The sequence below is a fragment of the Panthera pardus genome, unplaced genomic scaffold (genome assembly GCF_024362965.1).
Source record: "Panthera pardus isolate Hobbes unplaced genomic scaffold, ASM2436296v1 HiC_scaffold_16, whole genome shotgun sequence".
NCBI classification, from domain to species: domain Eukaryota; kingdom Metazoa; phylum Chordata; class Mammalia; order Carnivora; family Felidae; genus Panthera; species Panthera pardus.
The window spans coordinates 71,725,259-71,751,092 of NW_026526721.1; the positions used below are offsets into that span (position 1 = coordinate 71,725,259).

The 25,834-nt window shown below is 38.5% G+C and overlaps 2 protein-coding genes and 1 pseudogene across 5 annotated transcripts in view; 1 reads left to right on the forward strand and 2 right to left on the reverse strand.

Moving 5' to 3' along the window:
- Nucleotides 1-2,804: 2,804 nt before the first annotated feature.
- Nucleotides 2,805-10,443, reverse strand: CEP19 (centrosomal protein 19). 4 transcript variants are annotated; one of them, XM_019448734.2, is made up of 3 exons: nucleotides 10,331-10,443; nucleotides 4,811-5,007; nucleotides 2,805-4,197 (listed from the first exon to the last, which is right to left on the reverse strand). In XM_019448734.2, the coding sequence occupies exons 2-3, from the start codon at nucleotides 4,938-4,940 to the stop codon at nucleotides 3,836-3,838; spliced, it is 492 nt and encodes a 163-aa protein (XP_019304279.1). In that variant the 5' UTR covers nucleotides 4,941-5,007; nucleotides 10,331-10,443; the 3' UTR covers nucleotides 2,805-3,835. The 4 variants fall into 4 exon arrangements, with proteins under 4 accessions (XP_019304279.1, XP_019304277.1, XP_019304278.1 ...); XM_019448732.2 differs by having other exon boundaries at nucleotides 4,811-5,010; nucleotides 10,331-10,442; XM_019448733.2 differs by having other exon boundaries at nucleotides 10,138-10,354.
- The window catches only part of PIGX (phosphatidylinositol glycan anchor biosynthesis class X), a 36,018-nt gene continuing 16,657 nt past the window's right edge, over nucleotides 6,474-25,834 (forward strand). The window contains exons 1-4 of the mRNA XM_019448090.2: nucleotides 6,474-6,516; nucleotides 10,144-10,326; nucleotides 10,437-10,871; nucleotides 13,501-13,564. Of these exons, the coding sequence (XP_019303635.2) occupies nucleotides 6,474-6,516; nucleotides 10,144-10,326; nucleotides 10,437-10,871; nucleotides 13,501-13,564 (725 nt within the window). The remainder of the gene's footprint in view (nucleotides 6,517-10,143; nucleotides 10,327-10,436; nucleotides 10,872-13,500; nucleotides 13,565-25,834) is intronic.
- Nucleotides 22,172-23,246, reverse strand: LOC109266553 (ras-related protein Rab-5A-like; annotated as a pseudogene).

The following is a 25,834-nucleotide window of genomic DNA, read 5'->3' on the forward strand; positions in this document are numbered from 1 at the left end:
CTATAAGGGCAGCTCTCAAAGTATGGAGTTTCATAGGCTAAGCATGCATCTCTAGTCTAGTCTAGAATTAGACTACAGCCAGATTTGCTCTAAAGGGTGTGGCGGTGGGGGAAGGGTTCAATTTATCTAACTAGATAAGCTATAATTTGGTTAGAAATGGTATTAGGTAAATAAAGACAAGGTGATGCGTTTTCTTGTTTTAATATGGCAGGGTCTTGTGCATGTTAACAGACTGCCGAGAATGAACCAGCAGAGAATGAAGCTGAAAATGGGAAAGACAGGGGTAGAGAGTGAGAGAAAGAATATTGGTGAAACAAGGTCACAGAAGATGGGCTCTGGAGCCCTCTAGGGAAGCCAGATTCTCTGCAGAGTGGGAATTGAGTGAAGTTGAGGGGAGAATTTTCCCATTTTACTTTTACACTCTGGTATTTGTCTATATTTTTAAATAATGGGTGTTGATTATATATTCATTTTATAATGAGAAAAAAATTTAAGAGCTCAACAGAATTAACTCTGGATAAGATACATAAAGAAAAAAACCCCACAACTGCTCAGCTCACATGATCTCCACCCCCTCCTGCTTTAGATAGGGTCTCTCTAGCTCATATATGCTAGTTTTGTTGCTTTGGCTAAACTATGTTAGTATCTCAAAGACAAAAGTTATGGCCCATTTTGCATCTTACTATAGCTCTTAATTTGGTGAATATGAGATGTGCTCAATAAACACCAAAAAACATGGATTGGGAAAGTGTGCTACAGATGACAGTAACATAATCAAAAGAGAAGTGTTTTGATACATATGGGAACTTGCACTTCAAATCACTGGGGTTGGGGTGCCTGGGTGGCTCAGTTGGTTGGGCGTCCAACTTCAGCTTGGGTCATGAGCTCACAGTTCGTGAGTTCAAGCCCCATGTCAGACTCTGTGCTGACAGCTCAGAGCCTGGAGCCTGCTTCGGATTCTGTGTCTCCCTCTCTCTCTGTTCCTCCCCTGCTCACACACTCTCTCTCTCTCAAAAATAAAGATTTAAAAAAATTTTTTAAATCATTGGGGGAAAGATAGGTAATTCAAAATATAGTAGTGTTGGGACAGTTGGATGGGCATCTGGGAAGAAATAAAGTTGGGATTCACATCTTGTGTCTTATATCAAAATAAATTCCTGAGTAGAAAAAATCATGGGATTAAAAAAAAAACCAAAAACAAAAAACCTGGGAGTGAGAAATGCCCGTGTATATAAGACAAAAATGCAGAAGCACAGAGAAAAATATTGATTGATTTGACTAGAAAAAATCTGCCTGGAAAAAATAGCATAAACAAAGTCAAAAAACAAATGACAAAGGTGAAAATATCTACAATTCATATCACAAACCAAGGACTATTTTCCTTAATAAAGAACTTTTTTTACAAATCAGTAAAAAGACCAGCATCACAGTAGAAAAATGAGCAAATGACATGTTAGTTATTTCATTAAAAATCTCCCTCCAGTGTATGAAGATGCTCAGTCTCCCTCGTAATAAAAGAAATGCAAATTAAAACTCCAAGCTACAAAACAAAAACAAAAAAACCCGTAAGGCTATGAGACACCATTTTTAAATTATAAAATTGGCAAAGATCAATGAGTTTGATAACACTATCTGTTGAGAGTAGATATTCTCACGTACTGCTGACAATTTAAGTTGGGATGACCTTCATGTAAGTACTGTGCATTGGTAAAATACACTCCAACCTCTCATCTCTTACCATTTTTCTCTTGTTCAATCCAAATTAGCCACAATTGTGTCCTTGCTCCTCTTCAAGTAAGCCAAGCACACTCCAGCCCTAGGTGTCTATGCACCTACCTTTCCCTACTACCCATGAAATGCACATCAATTTTTCCTTACCTCCTTCAGGTCTTTACTCAAATGTCACTTCTACAGGGAGGCATTCTCTGATCATTGTCAAAAAAAGTGGCTCTCAACCTCTCCATCATTCTCTTTTTACCCTGTTTTTAATTCCAGGCACTTAATATATGACATTATTCTACGTGTTTATTATTGCTCCTCTCCCATTAGACTGTAAACCTTGTAAAGGCAAGGACTTTGTTGTGCATACTGCTGTGTACCTAGACTCTAGAATAGTACAGGCTCAGCATGTAATAGGTGTTCATTAAGTACACACACCGAATGAATGAATGAATGAGCAAACTTCTTTGAAGGACAACTTAGCAATATCTACTAAAATTTAGAATAGAAAAAAAATTTAGAGTAGACATACCTAGCATTTCCCCTCTAGGCATTACATGTAGTTTTACAAAGGCACAAAGTAGAGAATGTACAAGGTTATTTGCTGTGGCATTATTTCTAATAGTGAAAGGATAAACAACCTAAGGTCAACTTTTAAAATAGATCATCTACATCTATACAATGGAATACTATGTAGACATAGAAGAATCTCCGATTCTGAAAATTCTCTTGCTACCTTTGGCAAATATTATACAGATATCACATGACCATCTTAACTCCCTGGTGATATCATTAAGAATGCTACCTGAAGGGCATCTGGGTGGCTCAGTTGGTTAAGTGTCTGACTCTTGGTTTCGGCTCAGGTCATGATTTCATGGTTCATGAGTTCGAGCCCCCTATCAGGCTCTGTACTGACAGTGTGGAGCCTGCTTGGGTTCTCTCCCTCCCTCCCTCCCTCTCTCTCTCTGCTCCTCCCACATGCACACTCCCTCTCAAAATAAATAAACTTAAAAAAAAAAAAAGGAATGATCCCTTTAATGGAGTTTTTAATGGTAAAGAGGGTAGGGATAGACAGGTAGAAAGAGTGAATTTTTTAGTTTTATTTAATATTAATTTCCTTGCAGGAAACATAGAATATCTGCCAGTTAAACAATATTCTAAAAGAAGAAAGATGTAACTGTACACATATAACCTAGTTCAACAAAGATCTTCTCTTTGTAGATCCAAACTCATAAATAAGCCTAAACTGGCAATGCCTATTGTTCATTTTAGTATGGGTAGATTTCCCATATTACAAACAAACTTCTGTAGTTACGGGAAGAGCTTCAGGTTTTCAGAATGTCTTTAGAATGTATTTCCTGATCCTGGAGGGGCAGAATTCCCCAGCCATCCATCAGAAGACCTCAACGTGTGGCAGCCGGCGTCCTGCAGGGCTGCTCTTCTCCTCCACGGTTATACATAAAGACATAATGCCTCTGGAATAATCCCCTGTTAACCATTTATCCCCTCCAATCTTAGCAAACTATAATTTGCTTTCTGCTCCTCAAATAAAATATTCTCATCCCTATCTCTTTATCATTAACCTCCTCTTCTTTTTCTTTCTTCCAGTTTCTCTCATCTGGAATTCTATATAAACTTCTATCCAAATACTACCATTTCAAGGGCAGGCAAAGTCCCATCTCTCCACTAAAGGGCAGTCTTTCCTGACTATTCTACCCTATGGTAACCTAGGCTCTGGCCCTCTAACCTTTCTCAAGCATTTGGCTCTAATCTGTTTGCTGCCTAATTCTGTTAATTAGCTTTTCACAAGTTTTTGACTTATCTTCCAATTAGATTGTAAGCTCCTTAAAGGCATATTTCTATATTCTGTTTCTCCTATATTCCTCATGCATCTACATAGTAGATAATCTAAAAGTCTCAGTTTTGAAAAGTAACATGGTCAATCCAAACATGACCCAACATGTACGTTTAGTGCTCTTTACAGATTTTTCTAGAGCCATGTTTATACATTCTTTGTATAATTGTATAAGTGTATAATATTGTATTATAAAATTATACAAAGAATGTATAAACATGGTTCTTCTACTAGCCCCATAAATTCTTTGAGTTTCTGGTATCAGAACTCGTCAGCTGACTCTGTGTCCCAGCCACAAGACTGAAGTTGTTCATCCTGTGGGAACTCAACCTCGAGGTCATAAACAAAATTTGGATCATCCTTCTTCTTCTGATTTTTCTCAAAAAGTTCATCCATGATGCTCTTTCTTTTGGCAAGTTCCTTGTCATCTAGTTTGTTCAGGTCTTCCTCAGGATCAATCGTTGTTTCCCGCTGAATTTGTTCCATCATTTCTGCCAAACTTTGCCCCCACAAATAACCTCGTAAAAAACTGAATAACTTCTCTAGCTGCCTCAGGGACACTTGTTCCAGGTAATTCTTGTGTCGTGGATTATTCTTTAACTGTTCAGCAGCTCTGCTGCAATCTAGGAGGAAGAAACAAAACTATATACCACACATAACACATACACCAAAAACTACTGATGTACCACAAACTACTGAAAGCATTACCTGCTGTTACAGCCAAGAAGCGAAGTGGCTTTTTCAGAATGAATTATTTTGCAGAACTATTCCTTTATATTGGGATATGTGGGGGGGGGGGGGGGGGGAGGAGGGATGTATTTTTTATTTCCTCAATCACTTTGAGGAGATTTTAAATATTTGCAACTGGAGAAAACATCTGAAATGAAAAGGTAGTATTATAGTTTTAGATATTAGTTCTGGTACTAATATCAACACTGCACATAAAAAACACATTTGGAGGGAGAGAAAAAAGTTAATATTGCTGAATAATGCTTCTCTTTAACCCATATCCAATTCTGAATGGGTGGGATTATCAATTTCCTCTTACAGATCAGGAAACTGGAGCTCACTGAGAACAAGTAATTTAACTGGGTTCACACATCTACCCTGATAGTCAGGATTTGAACCTAAGACTGTGTAACTCTGAAGACCATGTCACTTCATTATGAGACTCAAATCATTCTTATTAAGTGACTTAGAGGAGATTTAAGATAGGCAAGATAAAACATGAGGTACCTGAAAACTTTGAAAAGTTTCGGATTGGCATGATGCGTTGGCGACTTTTCCCCTTCATTTCATTCTCATAGATTAAGATAATAGCTGGAGGCTGGAACCTAATTCCACATTTTTTGGCAATGCACATCATTTTCACATACACTTCAGGGTAAATCAGAGGAAGTCTGATGACAATGTGTTAGTCACATAATGACTTCCTGCTAAAGGGGAAAAAAACATAAGTGTTGGATAAACCACACTCCCTAGTACCCCACCTCCCTAGCAGATCTGGCTCTAGTCCACTTCTAGGAATGCATTCTTGGCCTATCAAGCCCAATACTTTGAGAGCTACTGTGAAAGTTCAGTTTGGCCCTCAGTTATCAGTAGTCTGTTGGGTCCCTGGTTCACTGAGGTGTGTAGGTTTGTTCACACACGAGCCTGGATATGCAGTTCAGTCCGGACCTCTTGGTGTACTGCACTCTTAATCAAAGATTGTAAATGAACCCCTGCATCAGCCCAAGAATCAACTTATAGGACCTTTTTTTTTTTAATTTTTTTTTTTTAACATTTATTTATTTTTGAGACAGAGAGAGAGCATGAACAGGGGAGGGTCAGAGAAAGAGGGAGACACAGAATCTGAAACAGGCTCCAGGCTCTGAGCTGTCAGCACAGAGCCCGATGCGGGGCTCAAACCCACAGACCTCGAGATCGTGACCTGAGCTGAAGTCAGGACGCTTAACTGACTGAGCCACCCAGGTGCCCCTAGGATCTTTTTTATTTACCAGTTAAACAAGTATGCATAAGTACCCTCTATGGCAAGATAGTAAGATTTTTTAACCTTAAACATTATGTCCTGAGAGGTTCACCCAACCAGATCTGTCTCCTCTGTACTTTCCTAATCATTTTACTCATCAAGCTTTTTATGATTACTTAATCATTTACCTACCCGTCTTTCTTTTTTTCTTTTAAGATTTTATTTTTAAGTAATCTCTATAGCCAACGTGGGGCTCAAACTCACAACTCCAAGATCAAGAGTCACATGCTTGGGGTGCCCAGGTGGCTCAGTCAGGTAAGCGTCTGACTTCCGGTCAGGTCATGATCTCACGGTTCGTGAGTTCAAGCCTCACATCAAGTTCTGTGCTGACAGCTCAGAACCTGGAGCCTGCTTCAGATTCTGTGTCCTTTTCTCCCTCTGCCCCTCCCCCTCTGTGCTCTCTGTCTCTCAAAACTAAAAATAAACGTTAAAAAAAAAAAAAAAGAGGCACATGCTCTACTGACTGAGCCAGTTAGACATCCCTCTTCCCCCTTCTATTCTACATGCTACATGAGGTAAGCAATGTATCGATTATTCACCAGAACATCCCAGTATAATACCTGGAATGTAATAGGCATTCCATACATACTTGTTTGATTTAATGTACTAATACAAGACACAGCCTCTGTACATCCTCTAAGTGTTCACAGTCTAGAAGTCTGATAAAAAATGCAGACTTGATGCAGATTTAACCTCTACATATACAAGCAATAAAGTTTTACATGGTTTTTATTTCAACTCATTTGTCTCACTGTATGTTTTTTCAGTCACAAGAAGCACAGCTATTTTGCAGTTAATACTTTCTATCCCCTCTTCCTGGTGCCCAGTGCCAAAATACACTTAATGATAGGGACTGCCTTAGATAGGACTATGACATTCTCAAGAAGACTTCAAAATGTCAAGGAACCTAGAGGTAAAGCAGCACAGGGTGATGATATCTCCATAAACTTAGTTCTGTTAGAGAATCACTTTAGGAAAATAGTACATTGTAGAAAACTGGGGGTTAGGTGGAAGAGGAGGAGGAGGAAACATATATAAAATAATTACCATTGATTCTTTCCAGTTTTTTTTCTACACATAGTTTTTTTAAATATAGTATTTTTTATATTAAGCATCTGTCTTCTGCCTTTTAAAGAAGGCTCCATACGGGATAGGCTCAAACTCACGACTCTGAGATCAAGAGTCTCATGCTCTACAAATTGAGCCAGCCAAGAGCCCCTATGTCTTGCCTTTTAAGTTTAACCACCTATGTGACTTTGTCATTAGATGTTTTACTAAAATGCAAATTTTTATATGATAGCCAAGTGTTTTATCCTATGGACATACCATAATCTATAACATTCACCCCTTACTGTTGGACATCAGAATATTTACTCTTAAGAAATTAATCATAGGGGCGCGTGGGTGGCTCAGTCGGTTAAGCGTCCGACTTCGGCTCAGGTCATGATCTCACGGTCGGGAGTTTGAGCCCTGCGTTGGGCTCTGTGATGACAGCTCAGAGCCTGGAGCCTGCTTTGGATTCTGTGTCTTCCTCTCTCTCTGACCCTACCCCATTCATGCTCTGTCTCTCTCTGTCTCAAAAATAAATAAACATTAAAAAAATTTTTTTTAAAAAAGAAATGAATCATAAAGAACTGCTTTTTCAAATTACTGTGCTCTGCCCTGATCTGATGTAATAATTTCACCCATTCCCTTCTTAACAAATACTACTCCCAGTTCATCTCACTAAAATCTAGCCTGTTAGTAAGCTTTCTAGGAGATCCCACTGAGCACAATATAAATCCCACACACTCAAGCAAATGCCCGTACTCATGAATGACATACGCAATTGATAATAATGTAGGTTTTTTTTTTTTATTTACTACAGAGTCTTTTCTTTTTAAAATTTAACTTTTATTTGTACTAAAGTAATGTCTCTTTTCTGTTTAAAATGTAAAATAGTGATCCCTATCAAAATGACACCAACAGTCTTCACAGAGTTAGAACAAACAATCCTAAAATTTGTATGGAACCAGAAAAGACCCTGAATAGCCAAAGCAATCCTGAAAAAGAACACAAAGCTGGAGGCATCACAATTCCAGACTTTAAGCTGTGTTACAAAGCTGTAATCATCAAGACAGTGTGGTACTGGCACAATATTACTGGGTGATTAAAAAGAATGAAATCTTGCCATTTGCAACAACGTGGATGGAACTAGAGTGCATTTTGCTACGTGAAGTAAGTCAGAGAAAGATAAATATCATATGATTTCACTCACAAGTGGAATTTAAGATACGAAACAGATGAATATAAGGGAAGGCAAGCAAAAATAATATAAAAACAGTGAGGGGGACAAACCATAAGAGACTCTTAAATACAGAGAAGAAACTGAGGGTTGCTGAAGGGGTTTTGGGTGGAGTCTAAATGGGCAAGGGACATTAAGGAGGACACTTGTTGGGATGAGCACTGGGTGTTATATGTAAGTGATGAATCACTAAATTCTATTCTTGAAATCATTATTGCACTATATGTTAACTAACTTAACTAACTTTACATTTTTAATGTAAATTAAAAATAATAAGAAATAAAAGAGTGGTCAGAGAGAAGAGTAAGATTATGTCAGGACAAACATATTCCTGCTACAGAAACAGAAACAACCCCCTCCAAGTATGTATCAAGTTCAGAACTCTGCTTTGAAGAATAAACAGGAGTTAAACATAGGAGGTGGAAGGAATTCCAGTAAAGGAAATAGCATTGGTTATGCCAAATGCATAATTCTATGGCATTCATTATTGTCGTAACTGAAACATGGATAGGCTTGAGATAATAGGTCAGAATCAGGCAGTAGTAGTCACACCATTCAGAGCTTTATGGTTTGATCTTACTTGGAAGTTCGAGCTTTACCCTAAAAGTTCTGGGGAACTCTCAAAGGACTGGAATCAGAGCAGAAGTGTGGTTCCAGATTGGAGGAGGATTACACAGAGAGCTGGGTATTGGGAGGGATAGTAGTGACCCCAAGTGAGAAGGCTCTGCACTGAGACTGGCAGGGGGGGTTAAAGATTCAATTCCAAAGGTGCTAAGGGGGTAGCGTCTGCTGTCTTGGTGATGTGATTGATTGATTGGATATGGGGATTGAGAGAGAGAAAAGTATAAAAAAATTCAAAGGTTAAAAAAAATAAATCAATCAGGAGCCTGGGTGGCTCAGTTGGTTAAGCAGCCAACTGGCTCAGGTCATGATCTCACAGTTTGTGGGTTGGAGCCAGGCGTCGGGCTCTGTGCTGACAGCCCAGAGCCTGGAGCCAGCTTCAGATTCAGCATCTCTCTCTCTCTTCCCCTCCCCCTGATGCTCTATCTCTCTCTTCCTCAAAAATAAGTAAACATTAAAAAATAAATAAATAGGGGCACTTGGATGGCTCAGTCGGTTAAGAAGTCGACTTTGGCTCAGGTCATGATTTCATGGTTCATGGGTTAGAGCCCCGAATTGGGCTGTCTGCTGTCAGTGCAGAGCCTACTTGGGATCCTCTGTCTCCCTCTCTGTCTCTGCCCCTCCCCCACTGGTGCTTTGTTTCTGTCTCTCAAAGATAAATAAAAGTTAAAAAAATTAAAAACAATTAATAAATAAAATAAAATGTAAGATAATTCTCTGAGGATTACGACAAATAACTGCTGTCCTCTGCCCTTCCTCTCTTTACAGGCAACCAGTTTCAATTCTTTTAAGTGTTTCTTCCAAAATGTATCTCCATATTTCTTTTTTTTCAAAAAAATTTTAATGTTTATTTTTGACAGAGAGAGAGAGAGAGAGAGAGAGAGCATGAGCAGAGGAGGGGCAGAGAGAGAGGGAGACACAAAATCTGAAGCAGGCTCCAGACTCTGAGCTGTCAGCACAGAGCCTGACGTGGGGCTCGAACTCACACACTGCGAGATCATGACCTGAGCCGAAGTCAGACGCTCAACTGACTGAGCCACCCAGGAGCCCCTGTATCTCCATATTTCTTTAAAAATTTTTCTTTTAATGTTTATTTTTTATTTTTTAGAGAGAAAGAGAGCATGAACATGGGAGGGGCAGAGAGAGAGGGATACACACAATCCCAAGGAGGCTCCAGGCTCTGAGTTGCCAGCACAGAGCCCTACCGGGAGGGGGCGGGGCTCGAACTCACCAACACGAGATCATGACCTGAGCGGAAGTCCGATGCTTAACCAACTGACCACCCAGGCGCCCCTCCATATTTCTTAGTAGCATGCTTATACTGCTGTTTTCAGTATTTGACAGAACATTCTGGCATCTTTCCTCTTGCAGACACCTGTCCTAGAAATGTCTGTTCTGCTCCAATCTGCATCTAGGCCTACTTGCAGATTCAACTTAATTCATGAAGACAGACGACACATTTACCTAAGTCTTCCACTTAGGCATTAACACTTTTCTCCCCGGGGATCAGTGACTGCCATGACCTTGCTAAACATCCCCTACAGCACCTAAAAGTGTACGGATTCTGCCAACAAGTACACGATCCTCTCCCTACTCACGTCCCCACCAGGGCAAGGCTGACTTTCTTACCCTTAGAGAAGTACAGAAAGTGCATCTTCTGCAGGGGAAGATCTAAAACCGCCGTGAGGGGGTTGTTTCCACCCAACCGCTGTGCACAGAGGAGCACTTACCTCGACTTTGAGGCCGGGCGCTGCAGGAAGAGTCGACAGCCACAGCCCCGCAGACGTGAATTTCCCTGCAGGAGGCCCGAATCCGCAAGTACCTGTCAGTGCCGGTGGAGATAGGGAGCTCCCGGATCCTGCTGGAAGGAACGCGTCCGGGGTTCGGGATCTGGATGCAGGCCCAGGCAGGCGTTTCAAAGCAGTAAGACCTGGCACACGTCACGGCGCCTGCGCCGCTCTTCGCCCCGCCCCCGACCAGACGGCGAGGGGCGGGGCGGCGACGGAGTGAACTAGGCGGACTGTGCTGCAGCCTTCCGCGACGCCGGAACTTTCGGGGGTCCACTGCTGCGGGAAGCCGGGGAACGGCAGGACCGCAGGCGCGCGTCACTGAGTCTTCCGTCCCGGTCACCAACTCCGTGGCAGCACTCTCTAGGAGCGGCGTGAGGCGTGCGCAGGCTCCTCCGTCCGCTCGCTCCTCTGTCTTCACACGGTCCGCACGCGCTCCTTTGGGGAGCGCGTTCTCCAGCGTCCTGGCTGCCAGGGCCGTGGGCGTCCGGGCGGTGGCCTGGCTGCTTCTCTGGGAGGTGGCTGGATTCACTAGCATACCAGCCACGGCCTTCTCTGCCGCTCCCACCGACACTGGTAAAGGGAGGGGCGGGGCTGCGGGAGTGGGGAAGTACAGCCATCAGGTGTCTTGGGATGCATGAAGCTTGTGACCACCAAGGCCACAGTGCCCTGTGGGGTGTGAGAATCCCAGTCCAGAATACAGAGCCTGCCGGGGGTGGGGGCGTGGGAAGGGGAGGACAACTAGTTTTGTTTTACAAATATTTTTTGTAATAGACTGGATTGGGCTGCGGTTTTTCTTATGACTCCGGGCTGGGCAGACGAGTTGATTTCATTTCTTTGGGCCCGAGTTGGGGGCCGCAGTGCTGTGCTAGGTGCTGTGCAAGGTGCTGTGCAATAGTCATGAGAGGGAAAGTCAGTACAAATCAGGTTAGTTTCTCCATCTGTAAAATGAGGATATTAGACTAGTGTCAGTCACTGCTTTTGTGTCTTCACATATTAGGTTTCCAAGTTTATTTGAAGTATTATGAAGCTAAAATGAAGTTTTAAACAACTGGTCTTGGTGATCTCTAAAGACTCTTCCACCACTGATATTTTATAATTAAAAAGAGGTCAATTTCCAGAGCCAGTTCAGGCAACAATAACCAAATAAAGTAATATTTAAGAGGAAAACTCTTGAAGGTGAATTCACATGCAACAACTTCATTTTGAAAATGGTATTTTTGCCTTAAAAATCACAAATAATAATAATATACTATCAGTAAATCAGCCTTTCTTCCAACCCAGGTGAATATGATTTACTATTCTCTAGTGTATATCCCAGTAGAATTTAAGCCAATTAGTATGAACTTTTTTTCCTAATTTAATCTATAGGTAGATATAAACACCTACTCCCCACCCCTATTAAAATTAAACATAATGAAGAAACATCTGAATTTGTACAAGAGATACCTAAAGTTATTTGTGTGAAACAAACAACGGAATAATTTGTTCCCAGAGCAAATACAGATTTCTTTAAATAGCTAGGAGGGTGGAAATATCTTAGGCTTTAAAAGTCAGGCACATCTTGCTTCTAATCAGTCACTTACTTAGTGGTATGGCCTAGAGTCAGAACTGTTTATTTTTTATTTATTAAGTTTTATTTATTTAAATAATCTCTACACTCACTGTGGGGCTGGAACATATGACCCCGAGATCAAGAATCTCATGCTCTTCAGACTAAGCCAGCCAGGCACCCCAGAATCAGTTTCCTTCTATGTGCAAATGGCAATAATTTTGCCTGCATATTTTGCTGGGTTGTGAAAATTAAAGCACGCGAAAGCCCCAAGTAGATCTATGATATGGATATTATTATTATTTTTTAAATCTATTTTTGAGAGAGAGGGAAAAAGTGAGCACGAGCTGGGCAGGGGCAGAGAGAGAGGGAGACAGAGGATCTGAAGCGGGTTCTGTGCTGAAAGCCTGATGTGGGGCTTGAACTCAGGAACCGTGAGATCATGATCTGGGCGGAAGTCGGAAGCTTAACCAACTGAGCCACCCAGGCACCCCTGGATATTATGTAATAAATATTAACCTATACTTTTTTTCAGTCTTTTAATTTTCATAAAATTTTTTCATGTGTCTTTTCAGGAATACATCTAATGGATTTAGCAACACATGATGTTTTGTGGTTTTCTTTGTGTTTGTTTTAATGTTCTTCCTACACACTCCCATCTTTTGAAAATGGAGTAAAATTCCATAGCAAGGTGCCTGGCAGAGTTGATGATCATTAGTTACTGAATTTTTAATTTTATGATGTTAACACCAAGTAATAGTTTTAATATCTAAATTCTGCATGATGTCAGTACAGTGAGATTTCTGGTTATTCTAGGTTTATAAAGGAACCCTTTGAATCTTTGAAAAGCCTCTGCTTTTTGTTTCTCTGTTTTAAACATTCCCAACATCTTCACAGGGCATGAAAGTACCATCTTCTCAGTTTTCCAGGTGCGGATGGTGTACAGAAGTTAGCAGTATGTATCAGACACACAGTTTCAGTGAGCTAGGATTAAAACTGAGATCTCCTGGCTCTTTAGCCATTCTGTTCCTTTTGGTGTCCTGGGATCATCTGAATAAAGTAGTATTAATAATAAATGCCTAGGGGCGCCTGGGTGGCTCAGTCGGTTGAGCGTCCGACTTCTGCTCAGGTCATGATCTCACAGTTTGTGAGTTCAAGCCCCGCGTCGGGCTCTGCTGATGGCTCAGACCCCGGAGCCTGCTTCAGATTCTCTGTCTCCCTCACTCTATGCCCTTCTGCCGCTCACACTCTGACTCTCTCTCTCTCAAGAATAAATAAACATTAAAAAAAAAATAAAAAAAAAATAAGTACCTACAGTGAGCTCTGTCGTGGTAAGCCCTGTTGCAATTTATTACGTTTTCATGACAACTAGCAGAGAGAGAAACTGTCTTGTCGAAAGTCACATAGCTATTAAGTGACAGACTGGGATTTAAAAGTAAGCTATCTAACTCCAAAATCAATGTTCTTAACCCCTGTGCTGTACTAGAAGTAGCTTTTTTAGGTAGTTTAAATTGCTTAAGTTTTAAAAGCTTTTGTTTATAGGTTGGTTAGATTTTGCAGGCAAGTGAAACCTATTCAAACAATTACTTTCTAATTATTTAAATTTTCTTTCATAGTATGCTTATTTAAAAAAAAATCTTCTGGTTCTTATAGGCATAAGGGCCACTTGTTCTGAAATTATTTTGAGGCAAGAAGTTTTGAAAGATGGTTTCCATAGGTAAGTTGCCCATTGACTTCTACTTACATCAAAATACTGTTTTCATATAATTTAGAGCAAAATCAGTAACTGGAAAATGGATAAACCAAAAATCACTTGCTTTCTTATATTATAAATGACAGGTTTCTCATATGTGGTTCACAGTTTGAAATAGTTAAAATAACAGAGAAGAAAACAAATGTTTATTTTTTTACCATACATGTATATTTTATATATATATATGTATATAATATATAGCTAGAAACTATGTACATAGTATTCATATAACATTCACAATGGTTGTGAGATAGATGATACCTTTCTTGCTTTTCAGATGAGAGAACTAGGGCTCAGAGAATTTAATTTAGTAGAAGTTAGGTTGGTAGAGCTCTGACTCAAATTTATGACTGTCATACTCCAAAGACATGCTATCAAGTACTAAGATGTTATGTCAACCTAAGTCACTGTTTTTGATTTATAATACTTGGTTCCAAATGACCAAGCTGTTTCCAAAATAGAAATTATTCTCAAAAATGAATATTTGCCAGGATTGAAGATATTTAAAAAATGGTTAAAAAGTTGTAGAAGCTGTTCTTTAAGAAAACTTCCCAAACTTTAAAAGCTTTTCAAGGTAATTAATTTGAAATGATTCTCAAACACTTGATTTACAAGTGCTGATACATTTTTGTACATACATTCAGAACCACTGAATTTTATGTCACCTTAAAATGAAACATCTCAGTTTCCACTGTCTTCAAAGTTAGCCTACATATGACTGGCTAGGAGGCATAATGGAAAAAACTTGTTTTTTTGTTTTGTTTTGTTTTTTTGTTTTTTGTTATTTTTTATTTTTTCTATTTTCGATGAGCAGGGGAGAAGGGCAGAGAGAGAGAGAGAGAGAGAGAGAGAGAGAGAGAACCTTAAGCAGGCTCCATGCTGAGCACAGAGCCCAACACGGGACTCAACGCGGGGCTTGATCCCATGACCCTGGGATCATGACCCGAGCCAAAATCAAGAGTTGGATGCTCAACCAACTGAGCTACCCAGGCACCCCTTGTTTTGTTTTTTAACTCAGACAAATTTAGGCTCAGAGTGTAGCTCTATTATTTAGTAACTGTGTGGCCTTAGTCAAGTTTATTGAAATCTTTGCTACCTTACCAGTAAAATTGGATAATGATAGTATTTCCTCATTAGGGTTGTGAGGATTAAATCTGAGAATATATGGAAAGCCTCTTAATGTAGTGCTTGTCACATAGTACATCCCCAGGAAATGTTAGCTTTGATTATTAATAATGAGATAGGTGGGGGCACCTGGATGGCTCATTTGGTTAGGATCTGACTCTTGGTTTTGGCTCAGGTCATGATCTCACAATTTGTGAGTTCGAGCCCCACATCAGGCATGCTGCTTTTAGCACAGAGCCTGCTTTGAATATTCTCTCCCCTTCTCTCTGTTCCTCCACGGCTCGTGCTGTCTCTCAAAAATAAACATTTAAAATTAAATAAATAAATAAATAATGAGATAAGTGACCAAGGTAGGCAATACAGTTTCTGTAAAAGAAGAGATGTGACTATAAAGTAGTAAAACTGATTTTGGGAGGGCACTCACTCCTAAAAGGCATTTTTGGCCAAGTTTCAGATATATTTTAGGCAATGTCAGGGTAATTATGCCAAGTAATTAGGAGGGTGCCTGGGTGGTTCAGTCAATTAAGCCTCTGACTTTGGCTCAGGTTATAATCTCGTGATTTTTGAATTTGAGCCCTGCATCGGGCTCTGTGCTGATGGCTCAGAGCCTGGAGCCTGCTTCAGATTCTGTGTCTCCCTCTCTCTCTCTCTGCCCCTCCCCCACTCATGCTCTGTCTCTCTCTGTCTCTCTTTCTCAAAAATAAATAAAAATTTTAAAAAATTTAAAGTAATTGCGATATATTCTCAAAAGGAATGGGAAATACTAAATAACACTTGACAGTGCAATCATAAATGATTCCAATGAGGAATAAAGAAGTACCTGAAGAGGCTGTTGTGACAGCAAAAGTAACTGTCCAATTAGAAGTGCTGAAAATAAAAACTGGGACATAAAACTAAGGGTGAAGAGTGATAGAACCCACAAGAATAACTTCAGAAACTAGAAATCTCAGAGTTATTTGAGACCTTCAGAAAATTCCATAGATCTTTTTTTTTTTTTTTTTTTTTTTTTTTAATACTTACTTATTTTGAGGGAGAGGGGACAGAGAGAGAGAATCCCAAGCAGGGTTCAAGCTCAGCCAGGAATCCGATGGGGGGTTCAATCTCATGACCTGAGCTGAAATCAAGAGTCAGATGCTTAACAAACTGAGCCACCCAGGTGCCCCACCAGTAATCATTTTTTTAAAAAGGCTTTTTAGTTATTAGAGCAGGTGTAGTCTTGCTGTTAGGGTGGAGGAAGAAACATTAATAGATTATAGAAAGTAAAATTATTTCTGTCCTCTTGTTCAAGAAGTAGTAATTCTGGAGAGGGCCAAGCAAATATTGTTAGTAGGAAACAAGTGCAAAATATGGAAGGGAATTATATAAAAGGACCTTACTATTATAAATGAGTTTAGGGTCTCGTGTGATGAACTATATCTTAGCGCCATACAAGAATTTTCTTAAATGATTGCTGAACTTCTGTTTGTAATCCTTGGATAATCTGGGACTTAGTTGATGTAGATTCTGGGAAAAATTCTAGCTCTGATTATTAAAAGTATGGTTTGTGAACCCAAAAGAGGAAGTGGTGGTCTCTGGGAACCAGCATGAATTTATTACAAATTTATGTCCTTTATAGAGATCACTAGATAGGTAGATCAGAGAGTCTTTTCTGCAAGACTTTTGATGAAGTTTTACATGTTGTATTTGTGAACAAGATAACGTGAACTCGAAAATAGAACAGAGAAATGACTTCATAAAGATTAACAAAATAAAAAAAAAAAATAACAGATTCATCCAGCATGTTCTGATTAATGGATTGAATGTCATCTTGGAGGGAAGTCCTGAAGAGTCTTTTTTTTTTTTTTTTTTAATTTTTTTTTTTTTAACGTTTATTTATTTTTGAGACAGAGAGAGACACAGCGTGAACGGGGGAGGGGCAGAGAGAGAGGGAAACACAGAATCGGAAGCAGGCCCCAGGCTCTGAGCCATCAGCCCAGAGCCCGACGCGGGGCTCGAACTCGCGGACCGCGAGATAGTGACCTGAGCTGAAGTCAGACGCCTAACCGACTGAGCCACCCAGGCGCCCCGAGTCTCTGTCTTTTTAAATACATATATATTTTTCTAATTATAAAATAGTACATATATTCATAATTACATATACATTATCTGGAAGAAAAATTATAAGTATGTTCTACTTTTATAGAGGTGAAGTGATATAGTGCTAAGAATGTAGGGATTAGAGTATAACTACTGGGGTTTGAATCTTGACTCTTGGATAAATTAGTTTCTTAGTGCTTTGGTTTTCTTTGCTTTTTTTTTTCTTTTCTTTTTCTTTTTTTTTTTTGAAGAGGGAAAGTATTTTTGTTTCTTCCCATGTAAATACAGGACTTTGGGATTTAATTGATTTGCATATTTTATCCTTAGATTTTATATTACTAGAAATGATATTTTTTAATGAAAATAGAATATAACAATACCACAAATATTATTCAGAATTCTTTTAGTGAATACAAATTATTAGGAAAATAAAATGCTATATGTAAAATTACCTCAGGCTATTTGGAAGAATATAAGCAAAGAAACAAAAATCTCTGTATATTTAGCTGCTGTTGATAATCAGTTCTTTATATGCATTCTTTTTTTTTTTTTTTAATGTTTATTTATTTTTGAGAGAGAGAAACAGAGTGCAAGCAGGGAAGGGGCAGAGGGAGAGGGAGACACAGAATCCAAAGCAGGCTTCAGGCTCTGAGCTGTCAGCACAGAGCCTGACGCTGTGAGATCATGACCTGAGCTGAAGTTGGATGCTTGACCGACTGAACCACCCAGGTGCCCCTTCTTGTCCATGTTTAAACTGAATGGCTGGTTTGTCATCTTATTATTGGGTTGTAAGAATTCTAATTTTGATGGAGTCCAGTTTATCATTTTTTTTTTCTCTTGTAGTTCATCGTTTTTGTGTCCTAAGTAAGAAATCCATGCCTATTCCAAGATCATTGAATTTTTGTGTATACTATTAGGTTTTTTTCCTTATGGATATCCAGTTGACCCAGCATCATTTGGTGAAAGGATTATTCTTTCCTCATCAAATTACTTTGACACATTTGTTGAAAATTAATTACCTTATGTGTGAGGATCTATCTGTGCACTCTATGACGCACAAACATTTGGCAAACTGGCTCAAGGCCAAATCCTGCACATGGCTTATTTTGTACTGCCCTTGAGCTAAAAATGATTTTTATGTTTTTGAAGGTTGTTGTTTTTTTTTAAAGGCAAAGAAAAATATGTAACAAATTTTGTAAGGCTCACAAAGCCTGAAATATTTACTGTTAGGGTCTTTACAGAAAAAGTTTGCCAACCCCTGGATGTCCATCCATATGCCACTAATGCACCACCTTGATAACTATAGCTTGATAATATTATGGCTTCAAATCACAACGTCGGAGTTCTTCAACTTTTTTTTCAAAGTTGTTAACTTTTGGAATTAATTTGTAGATCTCTTCAAAAAGCTTCATGAACTTTTCATTAGGATTCTGTCGAAACTCTAGATCAATTTGTAGAGAAGTGATATGTTACCATTCATGAGTATTCCGGTGCATGAATATGGCATCTTCATTTATTTAGGCTTTATCAGTTATCTTAACAACACTGTAACTTGCAGAGTATAAGTCTTGCATATGTTTTGTTAAATATATCCCTAAGTTTTTTTTAATGTAAAAAATGTTGTTTTAAAGTTTTTATTTCTGGTTGGTTTTTGCTGGTAATAAAATACAGTTGACTTTTGTATGTTTACGTTGTACCCTAATTCCTTATTGAAATCATTTATCAATGCCTGTGGCTTTTTCATGGATTCCTTAGGATATTCTACATAGGTGATCATGGGTTTGCAAAAGAAAGGCAATCTGTATGATTTTTTTTTAATGTTTATTTATTTTTGAGAGAGTGAGAATGTGCGTGAGCGTGAGTGGAGGAGGGGCAGAGACAGAGGGAGATGGAGAATCCCAAGCAGGCTCCGCGCTGTCAGAGCCTGTCGTGGGGCTCAAATTCATGAACCGTGAGATCATGACCTGAGCTGAAATCAAGAGTTGGACATTTAACCAACGGAGCCCCCCAGGTGCCCCTGTATGGTTTTTATATCCTTACCTTTTTGAACTGGCTAGAAACTCTAATACAATGTTGTTGTTGTTGTTGTTTTAATTTTTGTACTTTTTAATTTATTTTTTCCTAATACAGTATTGAATAAAACATCCTTCCCTTTCCATCCATCCTTGTTTCTCATCTTAAATGGAAGGTATCCAGCCTTTCACCATTAAATATGGTATTTATGTTAGATATTTTTGTAGGTGGCTTTTATCAGTTGAGGATGTTCTTTTATGTTCCTAGTTTCCTGAAACTTTTTTTCATGATTAATGTTAAGAATTATTAACAGCTTTTTCTGCATCTATTATAAGAGAATCATATGATTTTTCTAATTTATTCTGTCAATATGGTACAGTACAAATGTTGATAATTGGAATAATAAACTTCCCCCTTGGTCGTGATGTATTATTATCTTTTTGAAATATTACTGGATTTGATATGCTAGTATCTTGTTAAAGATTTTTTACTTCTGGGGCACCTAGGTGGATCAGTCAGGTGGGCGTCCAACTTTGGCTCAGGTCATGATCTCACAGCTCATGAGTTCGAGCCCCGTGTCGGGCTCTGTGCTAACAGTTCAGAGCCTGGAGCCTGCTTCAGATTCTGTGTCTCCCTCTCTGCCCCTCCCCCACTTGTGCTGTCTCTCTCTCTCTCTCTCACTCTCAGAAGTAAATAAACATTTTTGAAAAAGGTTAAAAAAATTTAATTTAATTTAAAAAATAAAAAATAACAAAACAAAATAAATAATAATTAAAAGATTAAAAAAATAAAAATAAATTTTAAAAAAGGGATTTTTTACTTCTCTGTTCATGAGGAATATTGGTCTATACTTGTCTTTTGTTGTGATGCTTTTTTCGGGCTTTGGTGTCAGGCCAGTGCTGTCCTTGTAAAATAAATTGGGAAATATTTCCTTCTACTTTATTTTCTGATTGTGCAGCATTGGTATTATTTCTTTTTAAAATATTTAATAGAATTAAACAATAAAGCCATCTAGGGCTGAGGTTTTTCATGCGGGAAGGCTTTAAACTTTTTCTTTTAATTACAAATTCAAGATACAGAGATATTTAGATATTCTATTTTTTCTTTTGTCAGTTCTTGTAATTTTTTCTTTCCAGGAATTTAGCTATTTTAAGTTGTTTAATTGGAGTAAAATTATTCAAGTATTCCCTTATTGTCCTCTTCATATGTAGAGATTGTATAGTAATGTTTCCTCTTTTATTCCTGATATTGGTGATCTGTGCTTTTTCTCTTTCATGATCAATCTAGAGATTTGTCAATGTTACTGATTTTTGGAAAGAAAAGGTTTCATTGATGTTTCTCTGTTGTCTACTTTCTGTTTCATTGATTTCTGCTCTTTATTATTTCTTTCCTTTTTGCTTTAAGTTTAATTTCCTTCTTAGTTTTTTTTTTCTTAAATTTTTTTTTTAACGTTTTATTTATTTTTGAGACAGAGAGAGACAGAGCATGAACGGGGGAGGGGTTAGAGAGGGAGACACAGAATCGGAAGCAGGCTCCAGGCTCTGAGCCATCGGCCCAGAGCCCGACGTGGGGCTCGAACTCACGGACTGCAAGATCGTGACCTGAGCCGAAGTTGGACGCCCAACCGACCGAGCCACCCAGGCGCCCCTCCTTCTTAGTTTTTTAATGTGGTGGCTTAGGTCATTGATTTTAGAGTTTTTTCCTTATTAAAGTATCTTTGCATTTAAGGCTATGTTTCCTTCTATGCAGGACTTTAGCTGTATCCTGTAAGTTTTGACGTGTTTGTTTTCATTTTCATTTAGGTCAGTATATTTTCTAATATCCTTTTTGATTTCTTTTCTTACATCAGTTATTTAGACATATGTTGTTTGATTTTAAGGTTTTGGGGGATTTTCCAGAATTTTTTTTACTGATTTTTTGTTTGTTTTTTTATAGTAACTATTTATTCTAACCTGAGCACCTCAAAATAAACTGAACACTAGTGAAATGTTTTCTTTACCAATTTGGAATTATTATAAATGTACAAGTTCTGCTAGCTGTTCAGCACTCAAATAGGTTAGATCATCCTTGACACATAATGGAAATACCTAAAACGATTAGTGCAATATACTGAAGTGGTCAAAATAAAATGAATTCGGAAAATAAGGCTGCAAGATTATTACCAACATATTGCAGCACTCATATTATAGATTACAGGTATGTTGTTTACGATGGTTCTAGCCATACAGGAACAACTGAAGCCCTCTTCCTTGCAAAGAAGGAGAGAGGAAATAATTAGCTGTTTTAGTAACTGTACAGTTTACATACTTTCAAACAACTCTTAATATTGTAGAAAAGTAAACATAATATGGACACTACAGTCCAGTACCTTACTTCCAATACAGTTGAAGATTGAATTTAAAATAAGTTTGGGGTGTCTGGGTGGCCCAGTCGGTTAAGCGTCGGACTTTGGCTCAGGTCATTATCTCATAGGTCATGAGTTTGAGCCCCGTGTCGGGCTCTGTGCTAACAGCTCAGAGCCTGGAGCCTGCTTCGGATTCTTTTCTCTCTGTGTCCCTCCCCTGCTCACAGTTGTCTCTCTCTCTCTCTCTCTCAAACATAAAGAAACATTAAAAAAATTAAAAAAAAATAAAATAAGTTTGAATGTACATATTGTTAGTGCATCGACTATATTACATCCAAAGGGAACAAAAGCTCCTTTTAGCCCCTAAACGACAAAGCTAGTAGTAATTAAACAGATTCACAGACATCTGGTTTGTTTCATTTTTGTTGAAGAGCCCACATGTTTGCAGGGAGTGCTGTTCATTAAGATGCATTTATCAGTTTCATATTCCTAAATTTAGATGTGGTTGCACTTGAGTTTTTTAAGTCTATTTAAAAAATAACAGGACTGGCTATAGTTTAGATGTCATTGATGTTTATTTTTTTCCCCTGAAGATATAGGACTGTTTTCTCATGGCTAATTTGTTAAAATGTGGAATATACACTTTAAATGTAGATACTAGGAGAAATTATCGTTTGTCTGAATTACTGTAGCAAAGTAGAAGTATCTTTAGATCATCCTTTTTAAAAAAGAATGTTTTGGGGTGTGTGGGTGGTTCAGTTTGTTGAATATCTGACTTTTGATCTCGCAGTTCTTGAGATGGAGCCTTGTGGGCTCCGTGCTGATAGCGCAGAACCTGCTTGGGATCCTGTCCCTTTCTCTCTGCCCCTTCCCTGCACACACGGCCTCTCTCTCAAAATAAATAAATAAACTTAAAAAAAAATAGAAATAAATAAAAAAGAATGTTTTTGCAAAGCCTAAGTTAATGAGTTACATGCCTTTTTCATAGAACTGTGGTTAACTATGGGTCCAAATAGTATTTTGTTATATCTCTGGTGATAAGATATGATTTCCTCTAACCTTCCAATAAAGCAGTGGACAAATCTAGAGATTTGTCAATGTTACTGATCTTTGGAAAGAAGGTATTTCATTGATGTTTCTCTATTATTTGTCTAGTTTCTATTTCATTGATTTCTGCTCTTTATTATTTCATTTTCTTCTATTGCTGAACAGAGGGACACGTGTGTTATTAAAAATTAAGTTCAAAACACTTAAAATAATTCTGTATTAGAAACTTGACTCTATCATAAATCTCTTTTTGGAAATCACATTGGACCAGTTAAGTGTACCAGTTTCAGTGTTATTAACATTTAAGGAAAAAAAACATTTTAAGAAGCAGAAGAATATTCCAGCTAGCTCAAACTGGAGGTTTAGTAACTACAACACTGACTCCTGGTTGGCTGTGTGAGTTCAATAAATTCTGCTGCTCTTCCTCTGGCAGAATTTGCTCCTGGATTTTGTGCTCCATTATTTGGCAGATTTTTTGCTATTACTGTAAATATTTCATTTACATTCATTGATGTTTTAGCTGATGTCTCCATGAATAATAATTTTGTCATCTGCATAGGACTGTGCTTCCTGGAAATCTACAGCTCATTTATTCTAGGTCAGCTTTGTTTCCTGGTAAAGCTATGACAGTGTCAGGACTTGCTTGCCTCTGAAGTTCTTTAACCCAGTTTTTTGCTCTTGCAAAGAACTCCTCATTTGAGATCTCATATTCAGGTCTGGCTACCTGTGCTTCTCTGTGGTACATTGGTGCTAGGCTATAGTATGATTCTTGACCAGCTGTGTCCCCTACTTCAGACTTCACAGTTGTATTATCAAGCTAGCCAATTTGGGTTACAGAAGCAGCCACAGCAGTATTCTCTTGAAATTCATGAAACTGGCCCTTCACAAAACAAAGAACTAGGCTTGATTTGCCAAGGGCAGACTCTTCCAGAAGTACTAGTTTGAACTGGCATATTGTATCTACAGTATTTGGCCTGTTGGGTCTTGTTGCTCCTCCTTTAGCCATGTCCACATTTGAAAGAGGCCCTAATTTCAATCTCCTAAATGAATTTCCAGGATGCAGGGTGTCCATTTTTTTCTTTCTGGTGGTAAAGAAACCTGAGACTACACATGTAACTGTGAAGCCAAAGCTTCCTGGCAGCAGATCTCAGGCAGAGGCAAAGGAGGAGACAGCCTGAGGCTGTGGCTTTGGTGAAGGCGGTTTCTCCTCCTCTTGTGATTTCTAACTCAATTCCCTGTGGTTAGAGACTATACTCAACAAGATTTCAGTCCTATGAAAACTTCTAGAGACTTCTTTTATTGCCCAGCATATAGATTTTTCTAGTGCAGTGTGCTCTTGTTTGGTAGAACAGTCTATTAATGTCAGATAAACTTGATTGAAGATTGTGAATGCCTTCTATATCCTTACTGATTTTCTACTTATTCTATCCATTATTGAGAGAGGGGTATTAAAATCTCTGGCTGTAATTGCAGATTTGTCTATTTATCCTTGAAGCTTTACCAGTTTTTGCTGTGAAGTAAAATACATGAACATTTTGAAGCACTGTTTTTAGATGTTTTATAGCACATTTAGGATTATTATGTGTTCTGATGAATTGATCCTTTTATCTTTTTGTAATGTCCTTCTTTATCCCTGACAATATTCCTTGTCCTGAAATCTGCATTTTTGATGTTAATATAGCAATATTTTTATTATTATTATTTCACTATTTTTATTATTAATGTGTGTCTTATAGATAGCATATAATTAATTGTTGCTATTTTATCCAGTCTGTCAATCTCTACATTCTAATTGGAATGATTAGACCATTTACTTTTTTTTTTTTTTTTAATGTTTATTCACTTAGAGACAGAGTGTGAGTGGGGGAGGGGCAGAGAGAGAGGGAGACACAGAATCTGAAGCAGGCTCCAGGCTCTGAGCTGTCATCCCAGAGCCCAACACGGGGCTGGAACTCATGAACTGTGAAATCATGACCTGAGCTGAAGTTGAACACTTAACCAACTGAGCCACTGAGGAGCCCCTAGACCATTTACTTTAAAAAAAAAAAAAATTCTTAAGTTTATTTTGAGAGGGAGACAGAGAGAGAGTGAGCACACATGTGTGCTTATGTGAGCAGGGGAGGGACAGAGAGGGAGGGAGAGAGAGAATTCCAAACCGGCTCTGCGCTGACAGCATAGAGCCCAACATGGGACTCAATCCCACAAACCATGAGATCGTGACTTGAGCTGAGGTCAAGAGTCAGAAGCTTAACTGACTGAGCTACCCAGGTGCCCCTGGACCATTTACTTTAATATAAATATTTATTTGTTTGGTTTGGTTTAACCCTATCCATTTTGTTACTGTTTTTATATTTGTCCTAGCTAATCTTTTCTCTCTTTCCTTGCCTTATTTTAGATACATTGAATATTTTTTAAGCATTCCATTTTATCTCCATTTTTGGCTTACTAGCTATACCTCTTTCTTTTTCTAATTGGTTGCTTTAGACTTTATAGTGTACAATTTCAGCTTATCATAGCCTACCTTCAAATATTATTCCACACTAAGAATAATGTCTGAATCTTAGAATCATTCATTTCTTTCTCCTCTTTCTCTTCCTTTTTTTTTTTTTTTAATGTTTATTTACTTTTGAGAGAGAGTGCGCACGCTCAAGCAGGGGAGGGGCAGAGAGAGAGGGAGAGACACAGAGTCTGAAGCAGGCTCCAGGCTCCAAGCTGTCAGCACAGAGCCTGACATGGGGCTGGAACTCATGAACCACTAGATCAAGACCTGAGTCAAAGTCAGACACTTAACTGACTCAGCCACCTAGGCATCCTGATATGAGCATTTTTGAGTGTGTGGATTTTATCTTCCTTTGAAGGGCATTGGGCTTATTTTTTCTATTAGCAGTTAAATTAACTTGTGTATTAGCTTGATCCTCTTAACCTTTTTTTGTATAGGTCTACAATTAAAGTGGCCTTTACTGCAAGGCTAATTTAGCTGCAAAGGCCTTGCCGTATTGGTATCTTTACCAAAAGCTATGGTCTCTGTACTTTGGTTGGTTGGAAATGCAGATTTCTCCCAACTTGTGTGAAATTTTAGCATTTCTTATTTTTCAGTTCCCTGGTTATTCTTTGCCCAGTCTCGTGGAATTACACTTTACTCATGCTTTACTTAGTATTCAGAAAAAACTCAAAGGGAGACCAATTCAGATTTATAGAACTCCTACGTAGTACTGTCCTCTCTGGAATTTAGCACCTTATCTTCCAGCTACTTCAGTCTCCCTTAACTTGTTGTTGTTGTTTTTTAAGTTTATTTATTTTGAGAGAGAGAGAGAGAGAAAGAGAGAATTCCAAGTAGGCTATGCACTGGCAGCACAAAGTCCAACATGGGGCTCAAACTCACAAACCTTGAGATCATGACCTGAACAGAGATCAAGAGGTGGACGCTTAACGGACTTAGCCATCCAGGCGCCCCTCCCTTTACTTCTATCTCTGTTTTATAATTTAAGCAAAACCACTGTGTTGTGCTTTGGGTTTCCTTCCCCATACTTGGTCCAACATGTGCCTTCAGACAGAAAGCTGGGACAATTATACATTTAGGTTTATAATCTACTTCAAATTAATATTTGTACGTGGTATGAGTTTGAGAT